The 10256-nt window shown below is 33.9% G+C and overlaps 1 protein-coding gene across 1 annotated transcript; it reads left to right on the forward strand.

Moving 5' to 3' along the window:
- Positions 1-419: 419 nt before the first annotated feature.
- Positions 420-7206, forward strand: LOC107823761 (uncharacterized). The gene is made up of 7 exons (XM_016650466.2): positions 420-542; positions 644-1063; positions 2396-3052; positions 3729-4184; positions 5137-5309; positions 5889-6072; positions 6578-7206. Exons 2-7 carry the CDS (start codon positions 668-670, stop codon positions 6662-6664), a joined length of 1953 nt encoding a protein of 650 aa, XP_016505952.1. The 5' UTR covers positions 420-542; positions 644-667; the 3' UTR covers positions 6665-7206.
- Positions 7207-10256: the final 3050 nt, after the last annotated feature.

The raw sequence follows: 10256 nt of genomic DNA on the forward strand, positions 1-10256 counted from the left end.
GCTTACGCCTCTTTAAGGCATATGTAAAACGTCTCGCCCTACGCCCATACCTTTTAAACACTGATATCAAGATGCATCCCGAGTAGCAATAAATTTGATAAAGATTATCTTCCATTTTTAAAGTTCAAACTGCTGCGGAGAAGATTCGTTGTTTTACTTTTTCAGTTCTTAAATTAAAGTTATTCTAGTAATTGTGAATTGGTGTTGTGATTCTCTTAAGTTATATTTAATAATAAAATAAAATTCCATATAAAGTTGAGAATTTCTTGTGATACTTGTTTCAATTTAATTCTTTAGATAAATAGATGTATGATATATTAAAAAAATCAAAAAGTACTTGGACCCATTCACAGGAAGGGCTTCTACAAAGCCCATATTCAAATTTAATGGGCTAGATTAGGAAAACCAAACAAATTTGGCCCAAATTGAAATGCTTCCTGCCTAATTCTTTCTTTCTTCCTAAACCCTGCTCCCTCCCCCTCTTTCTACTGCAAACATCTTAAGTTCTCCCTTCAAGCCGATATCATTGTTCCTGGTTATTGGTAAGAATTTACAAATTAAAGTATATTTCATTTGTTTCTCATGATATCATCTCAGATTTGTTATGTTATACTGATTTGTGAAAATAATCAAATTTCTCCAGCTTTTCAGTGACCGAGTAAAAACAATGGCGGATGTGGTACAGTACAAGATGGAGCGAATGCTCCCTGAGCTAGACGACTTAGAACGGCGTGGCTTATTCAGCCGCCATGAAATAGCGGAAATAGTTAAACAACGACGTAAATTCGAGTACAGGCTAAAGAGACCTAGTCCGTTAAAGCAGGATTTTGTTGCTTATATTGATTATGAGAAAAGTCTAGATGCTCTTCGACTTCTACGTAAGAAAGCTCAGATGAAGAAAATGGGCGATAGGAAGGTGAAGAAATCGGTTTCGGATTATGCTGGAGTTTCTAGGATTATTGAGATTTATCGGCTTGCGACGAGTAGGTTTAAGGGAGACATAGAGCTTTGGTTTCAGTATTTGGAGTTTTGTAGGCAGCGAAGGAATGGTCGAATGAAGAAGGTACGTTTTACATTTTGCGAAAACCTGCTTATTTTGAAGCTCAAGTTTAGTGTTGCTTTTTATTGTATTGGCATAATATTGGCATGAGATGAGTTTAAATAGAGTACGGTGGTCAGTGAGGATTCATATACTGACCCCAACTTATTTGGGACTGAGGTGGGGTTGTTGTATCCCTAAACTAGTTATTGTACCACAAGTGAGATGTTTAGAGAACTCAAAATTTAAATGCTAATTCTTTACTATTTGAATGATACTCTTTCATTTTTAGTCCATTTAAAAAAAAAACAATAGTACCTTTTTATATTCAGAAACAATTTAACAATTTATAGTCACTCAAATATCTTCGTTTTGTGTTAGACGGCAAGCTTCACATCATCACATAAATTAGGTGAGGTAGTAATTCCTTTCTATTGGAATGATATAACAAAGTATTTGGAATTGAGGTATAGTTGATTGATTCTTGATGACATTTGAATCTTATTGGGGAGCAAACAACTTCTAAAACATTAAAAGTAAAGAACATTAGATGAGATAACGAGGGAAGGCCCGAGGTTTTGGGGGGGGGGGGGGTAATTTTGCTTTTATGACTGTTGAAATGTCAATGTCATTGATAAGATAAAGTTCCATTTATCAAGCATTGAGGGCATCTAGAATACAATTAGCTTTACACCTTGTGCAAACTGTTGAGTTTGATGAACTTATTGTTCTACATAAAAGGTCCAAAGTTGCAGGCTTTATGGCAGTCCAAGACACCTTTATATAATTTCTAAAGTTGGTTAACTTGGGATATTCTGTGGTCAAGTTTCTATTTTTCAACTCATACTTTTTCTTTGGATTTGACGGAAAATTTATATTTCCCAATCCTTGGTTTTCTTCCCTGTATATATGCCCTTGCATATGATCATTTGCGACATGTTCAAACAGAGGAATCTGTCCGATTTAGATGTTCCTCGTATATTTATGAATTCCATTTGCCCAGAATCATCCTCAAATTTGATAGATTGTCTTTTTAAATGGAAAAGAGATTCGAGCTTGTTCTTGGCATAAGGCTTATCCTGATTCTCTTGATATTAAAACATGCTAGAGTCTTACATGGTAACATGGTGGTGAAGAAAGGTGAAAAAATTAGCTGGAATAGCTAATCGATGCTTTTTACTAGATGCTAGATATAGATTTTAATCAGACTAAACTTGCCAATTGCTCAAGTAGGATTTGGAGCATGAGGGGGTCTTAACTTTGACGACATTCTGTGTCAAATCATTAAATGTTGAGAATGATGCGAAATTGTGCTTTTGGGTGTCTTATGTTCTCATTCATATTGTTCTTCAATAGGCCCTGGCGCAGGCAATTAGGTTTCACCCTAAGGTGCCTGGAGTTTGGATATATGCTGCAGCTTGGGAATTTGACAACAACTTAAATGCTGCTGCTGCTCGTGCCCTGATGCATAGTGGCTTGAGAGCATGTCCAACTTCTGAGGATCTGTGGGTAGAATATCTACGGATGGAGCTTACATACCTAAATAAATTAAAGGCTCGCAAAGTCGTGCTAGGAGAAGATGAGGGAACACTGGCTCGTTCTGGCAAAAATGCTAAAGAGGAACAGTGGAGAGATGAGAACAAGGAATTATTTATGGCCCTTGATGATAAAAGAGAGGATGACAAATTATCCAACCTTCACGAAGGAGACCCGAAGGAAAAAGTAGATTTATTTAGGGAACAAGGTTTAAGTGTTCTTCAGACAGTTTACAGTGGTTCTATTAAAGCCCTCCCTTCCAGTTTCAGTTTAAGAACACAGTTTCTTGAGATACTTGCAGCAACGGATTTAGCTCATTCAGAAGATATGCGAAATGAGATACTTGCTGATATGAAACGGGACTTTTCAGAAGAACCAAAATATTGGGATTGGCTTGCAAGACAGGAAGTCATTGATCTTAGTAATCCAGAGAGTACTGAAGCAATGACAGCTGATCAGTTAAGCACAGCAATTCAGGTAACTCTAAACCTTAGTTGCTAATGTTCAGTTTTGATGTTGTAATCCATTGCCTTAAATTGCGTGTCTAATGTGATAGTTTGATTTGTCATGTCTAAGATCATATAAAAGGACATGTTATTTGCCAGCAACTTACGCTTGCTATTTGAAAATGAAGGTTCTTAATTCGTGAATAAATCCTTAGTCTTTGTTTGCTCCACTTCCTGTTTCTCAGTCTAAGAAAAAGGTGGCATAAATTCTGGAATTACCCTTCTGAGTATCCATCTTCTGGTGTGGTTGGAGATTATTCCTTCATGTGCAACAGTGCATGCTACTTGAACTTACTATTGAGGACAATTTTATACATGCTACTTGAACTTAATATCGAGGACAATTTTATACTTTTCCTTGACTAAGTCAGATGACATCTGCCAAAAGTCCTTGGTTTTACATGAAAAGCGAAGATAATCCAAGGCCTGTGCTTTACTGTTCAATATCTTCCTTTCGTTTAGTTTTATGATTTGATTCACTCTTGTGGGTCATTAGTAAACCACTAACTTTTGGAATATCCTGTATACTCTTTCTTGTGAGTTTTGGGGAGGGGAGGGGGGTTGTTTGGATAATTCATTGTCTGCAATTCTCTTTTTTATGCTGTATAGTTGTCCTCTACTGACAAGATTACACATCAATTCTGTAGGTTTATGAGGAGGGTTTAAAATTTGTGCCTTCAGCCTCAATGTTTGATTGTTATGTGAAGTTCTTGATGAATGTCATTCATTTTAGAAATCAGAGCAGTCAATCTTCTGAGCACTTTGGCGCATCTAGTCATGCCATGGATCCTGTTTCACATCTCCTGGTAGTATTTGAAAAGGCTGAAACAATGGGGTGCATCACAGAGGATCTTGCTTGTCAGCATGTTTCTTTTCTATTGCAACTTGGGAAAGTAGATGAAGCTAAGACTTTGGCGGAGAAATTGTGTTCTGGAAAATTTTCAGAAGCAGTGCAGCTATGGGCTTTACGGCTCTCGGTGGAAATGAGACTTATCCAGAAGAACTGCACTCCAAATAAGGCAGTTCTGTCTTCTGTCTTTGAACTCATGAGAAATGTTTTAGCGAAAGCTCCCGTATCAGAGGCAGAAACTATATGGCTTATGGTAGGCCAAAGCAAAAACCATCCTTGTTCAGAGTCTTTGTCATGCATTATAAGATGATGATAGAAACTTTATTGCTCTTTTTGTCTTAGCTGTGATATATGATCTTGCTTTCCGAGAGCACATATCAATATTTCTTCTGCTACTTGAATAGATTCCTTTTGCAAGCATCGAGGGCTTCATATGATAATACATATAAGATACAAGTTTGAGCAGTGCTTTTATCTCGGTAGATTCCATTTAGTTCAGCGTAGTTACTTTGTTGAGCATGTTAGAGATGTATCAGTGGATGACACATGCACATGGCTATGCTGTTTCACTGTCGTTTGTGTTCTGTTTTTCCTTTTCTATTTATTTTTTGCTTTTTTGGCATAGGAAGCATTCATTTAGGGCGTCATGTGATATTACATACAGAATGCAAGTTTGAGCTGTGTTTATATGTTGGCAGATTTCATTGAATTCAGTGCATGTTAATTGTTACATTGTTGACCATGTTAAAATGTATAAGTAAATGACGCATGCACATGGCTACAAGTTTAACTGTTGTTTTATTCTTTTTTGGCATTGAGTAGCATTCATAGGAAGTGCAGGATTTGTCCTTGGCGATGTGGAGACTTAAACAAATATTACCCAAAAGAAAACACTAATTTCTTTTCCAGTAGTTGTTAGGATGGGAATTGGGAGCTCTAACTGATGAAAAAAAGGATGGGAGCTCTAGGAGCTCGTTCCATGGTATTTGATCAAGCGACAGACTTTCTTACTTTATTTCTTTTCTGAGGGAAAAACTATCATTTTTTTCGAGTAATGTTATTACATGCCATTCTGTTTGATTTCCTTCTGGGCCTTAGTTTTACTAGTTCTGAAAGAGTGGGATATATATGAGCTTGAACTTCTTAGATCCATTTACTCCTGTAAAAAGCTTCTTTATAATCCATTTACGTTACATATTATGCAGGCGCTCAAATATTTCTCCACTCATAAACAGTTGTTTGACAAGTTAATCAAGACTTCTATGACTTTACTGGCCAAAGATGGTGGAAGTGATGATGGATTTTCCCTCTCTTCTGCCATCGTCAATTTTGTTCTGCAAAGGGATGGGCTTGGGAGTGCTAGAGAGTTATATAAGAGGTATGTTACTGCTGATTGATTATTGTCATGTATATATAGTGCAAACATCTATGTTTGATAAACTATTCTGTTATGGTGAATGTGTTCTTTTATGTTAACTTGAAAATAGACTTGTTTAAAAATGTGGAAGAAAATGTGCAGACATCTATCTCTTAACCACTTTTTCAGTTTTGGGGAATAAAGTACAAAATGAACCCACTTCCAACTGGATCACTATAAGAATCAATCACGGTTCTTCCCCATTGTATTAGCTAATCAGTTGTTTTCAAAAGATGGTTTAGCAATTAGTTACCATGATAGTTCGATTTCTTTTTAGTACCGAAAAGGTTAACCTGGTTCCTCCTTGGTACAAAAAACTCAAACTTGATATTGGGTTCTTCAAGTGACTTCCAGATGTTGGAGAGTTAAAAGGGTTTTCTCCAGTCTTTTGACTTTGTTATTCAGTATTACCTAATCAAAACTTCTCCCTATGTATGAGATCAATTTTAGGGGTACTGAAATGCTAGATGATATTTCATTTGTTCTTTAAACAGCATTAATTGTATATGTTCAAGACTGATGCTTGACAACCTTGTGCAGATTTCTTGCTTTACCGCATCCAGGACTTTCCTTATATAGAAATTGCATTGAGCTGGAATTGAACCTTGCATCTAGTGGAGATAAGATTAGTCTCGGAAATGCCCGGAAATTGTATGATACTGCGCTTACAACTTATGATCAAGATACCGGATTGTGGCGAGACTATTATCATATGGAACTTCAGGTAAGTGCTGTTTCCTTCTCTTTCTCCTCCTTTTGCGAGCCCGATTCTTTTCTTATTTAACAAATAAAGGAAAAAGGTTTAGAGATATGCTGGAATTAGAGGAAAAAGGTGTATGCTGTTTTAACTCCGACTAGCCGTGGAAATAGCCTCTTGCAGAAATGCAGGGCAAGGCTGCGTACGATATACCCTTGTGGTCCGGCCCTTCCCCGGACCCCACGCATAGCGGGAGCTTAGTGTACCGGACTGCCCTTTTATAAACTTAAAATGAACAAATATAAGTGTCTTCTCTCTTGCAATTTAAGCTTTTAAATGAGGGATTCACAGATCTTGATCTAATTATTGCTATATGCTTTTACTAATAGTAACATATTTAGTTATTATGGGACAGAAAGGTTGTATGTACTGCTATTTACTATGTTGTCAAGTTGTGAAGATTTATGTTACTCTTGGACTACGGATAAATGAGTAAGCATTTAGTGCTGATCCTTTCTAAACTACTGCTCAGATGGGAACATCAGAAACTGCAGCAGCCGTTCACTGGCGAGCACGGAAAACACTCAAGGCGAATATTTCCCTTCTACCCTCACAATGAGGGCCTCACTGGATATGAGATCAATCTCTGAATGTGGGGATGTAATCAAATTGTTGACGTGGGAGTACTTTGGGCAAGTAATGTAACCAAAGTTCACTCCGGAGGGCTGGCTAATGTGAGTTCCTACGCGGTGCACCGTTCATAGATCATTGAGCTGCCATTATGAAATAGCCCATCTTGATCTACATCACAACTTGCAGTTTTGGTTCTCTTTCGATACTTATGATCTTAATGTGTTGAGTCACCATCAAAGGAGCCTTAGCTATATCTTAGGCAAGACCTTACAGCAACTGTGGTAAAAAGCTTGAAGGAGAGCTCTAATGTACTAATTCTTTGGCTTTGCGTCAAGCAGACATTAGCTTACTATTTTTATCAAGAAAGCCTTTGTTAACAGGACCTGAAGATATATATCTTGTTGAATTTTGTTGTGTTCTGCCGTGGACCAGTTCTTGGAACCGGCATTCTGTTCCTAAACAAAGACAACGTTTTACCAAATTTGTTCCTAAACAAACATATGAAATGATATTTACAGGACTTGAGAGTAGCAACGAGGTATTTAATTTATTCTACTTTCGACTAGGGACAACAAGTGGGTGAGGAAGAGTGCAAATTCTTTTGTGTAGTTCTAATACTCTAGAATTCTTGGTTTTATGATTGCAAAGTCATGCCGTACGTTTGATCAAAATATTGTACAAGTTAAAAAAATAAGTAAAATATTTGAGGTTGAAAAGGAGTAGTTGAAAAATCAATTATGTTTGTACATGATCTTTACCGGGATTCTTTTTGGGTTAAAGTAACATTAGTGAGTAAAAATCAGTATTTCATTTAAATTATTTCTCAACGTATCATGTTCAGTATTTACAAATATTGATAGGCAAACCAATATATGCACATGCTAAAGTTCAAAAATATTTAATAATATTTGATGCACGGGTCGAAGGTTAGGTTCACATGTAAGACAATACACATGTGGATCCAATAGCACATAGATTCTTGCTTTGGATCTTAATTAGCTCAAATGTCACTGAACCATGCAGGGCAATTTCGTTTACAAGTCCAGTCAAAGAGGTTAATTTGCATTAAATCTTCTGCTAAAACTTGTGAAGTTGGATTAGCAGATGACTATTAAATTAAAAAGTGCTTAAAAGCTTGTTTGACCACTTAAAAGTCAATCCAAACACCCTCTATATTATCCAAAGGGAACGAAACCACAGCACTGAATCAAGTGACGGATTTACTAGTCCACACACTCTCTGTACTTTAGGCAAAAAACGGATGAATTGTAGCCACACGAAGAGGGGTTTTACTTCTTACTTCTCACAAAATACAACTGTTAGATCATCACGTTTATATATATATTTTCATACCCAATTTATTGTCCTAGACTTTGTCTAGTTTTGCCGATGGAGAATACTAGTAAAAGAAATCTATATCTATATATTATTAAAAGGAGAGGAAAAAACCTCCACCTTAAGCCAAGTGGAAACCTCAAAATAGGCCACTTGTCAATTTAGGACAAAAATTATTAGGTTAGGTAATAGTTAGTTGTTTTAATATAAATTTTAAAAATTTTAAATTATGAATTATGTGTTGTTTATAATTAGTTACTCTCTTTGAGTTAATAAATTTGGAGTTTTAAAATTATTCTAAAATAAAAACGAAAATAATAAGATGAAAAAAACTTCCAATTCAAATTGGGGAATAGTTTCTTCTTAATATAGTATTCTATATCTATAAACTATACAAATATATTTTTAGATATAGAAAATAATTAGATTTCGAATTAAAAGATAAAAATATTATTTCAAATTTATAGATAAAAATATTAGAGTTGAGATAAAATAAAAGTTCATTTGCTTATGGCAAATAATGCAAAAAATAATAATTATTAAAAATATCAGTAAATTATGACAAAATAGTAAAATAACTTATCTGTTTATATTTTTTTAAAATTCAAAATTATAATTTAAATATGATAGTATTTAGATTATATGTAAAATTCAAAGTTAAAAAACTAATCGTAATATTATAGCAGAAAAAATTTACAAAGATGAAATAGAGATAATATTAGGATATTTTAAGTTTGAATTTATTTATAAAAATAAATTAAGTAAATAAATAATAAACAAATATATTATTGAAAAATTTAAAAATTTGAAGTATTGTGAACAATAAAATAACATTAAGCTCCAACAAAGTTGGAGCCTTAAATTATTTTAACATAAAATAAAATAAAACTAAAAAATATTAATTCTAATTGGGGAGTAGTCTCTTTCAAATAAAAATTAATATTGGATATTTAAAGTTTCATACTTAATAAAATCTTGCTAAAATTTTAAATTAGAAAGAGTTACAATTTTATTATTTTTGAGTGAAAGGTAAAAAATTTGAATCTATGTGTTAAGATTAGTGTAGCTTTCAACTCTATTCAAATTAAAATTTGGAAGTTTATCACTTATTTTATTTTCATTTATTTTTCTCTAATCATCATTAACTTACAATAATAATAGTAATAATAATTATCATTATTATTAATATTATTCTAAAACTTTTGAATTTGATTCTAAAATTTATCCCACTACATATCGTAAAAATAATGAATTTTATATAATTTAATTATTAGATATAAAAATATACTTAACTGTTATTTTACGGAAATAATAATTTTTATATATTCAAAATTATTTATTTTGAAACCCTTTTTATTTTAAATTTGGAAGTTACCCACACATAATATAACTTCATATATTGTATTAAAGAGTGATAGTGAAGCATGAGGTCAAGTCAAGTGTCATATAGAGAAAATACTACTTTGCACTTTAAGGCAAAATTTAACTAGATTTTATGACAAAATTTAATATATATTTATATTATAGATTTGTATAGATAATTTGGAATGCTAAAAAATTTAAAACTAAAATACACAATCTTTAATATTCTTATCAGATTATAACATTTTGAGATTTTGTATATAGATAAAGTCAAACAAAAATAGAACAATGAATGAATTTCAAGTAAAAGAGTAATAAATTCATAAACAACTTTGTTAGGAGTAGGAAATCTATATTATCTATGTTAAACCAAAGGATGTAATAAATAAGGACATTAAATCTAAAGATAAACTAATAAAACATCCACATGATAGTACAATCACACTGAGCGACGAATAAATCAATAATGATAAAAAATAAAAGACGAAAAAATGGTATAAAATATGAAATGATAATGTGTATTAGAATTTGTAACGACTCGACCGGCCGTTTCATGAGTTATAATCCCGTTTCCCCTATTTCTGCTTCTTTATGTGTTGTTCAACTGTATTTCATCGTATCGTGTTGGTTGGTTCGGGTTCGGAGTGGTCTTGGAGTGGAATGAGACACTTAGTCTTTAATTTAGAAGCTTAAGTTGGAAAAGTCAACCGGATTCAAGCATGAATATGAGTAACAGTTATGGGATCGGGCTGCACACCGCAACAGATTGTTGATTATGCCTTCATTGTCTTGTTATGGCTGTTGGACTGAAAGGAGCTCCTCCGGAGTCTATACACCCCCAGTGAGCGCCGATGATATTATTGAGGGATGGATTTCCCTAG

This window comes from Nicotiana tabacum, chromosome 3 (genome assembly GCF_000715075.1).
Source record: "Nicotiana tabacum cultivar K326 chromosome 3, ASM71507v2, whole genome shotgun sequence".
NCBI classification, from domain to species: Eukaryota; Viridiplantae; Streptophyta; class Magnoliopsida; order Solanales; family Solanaceae; genus Nicotiana; species Nicotiana tabacum.

What these genes read in the sequence shown, in the direction of transcription:
- LOC107823761 (XM_016650466.2), top strand. Translation starts at nt 668, where the DNA reads ATGGCGGATGTGGTACAGTACAAGATGGAGCGAATGCTCCCTGAGCTA. An exon ending in CAGAAACTATATGGCTTATG is followed by an intron (nt 4,185 to 5,136) that starts GTAGGCCAAAGC and finishes CATATTATGCAG; the next exon opens with GCGCTCAAATATTTCTCCAC. An exon ending in ATTATCATATGGAACTTCAG is followed by an intron (nt 6,073 to 6,577) that starts GTAAGTGCTGTT and finishes ACTACTGCTCAG; the next exon opens with ATGGGAACATCAGAAACTGC.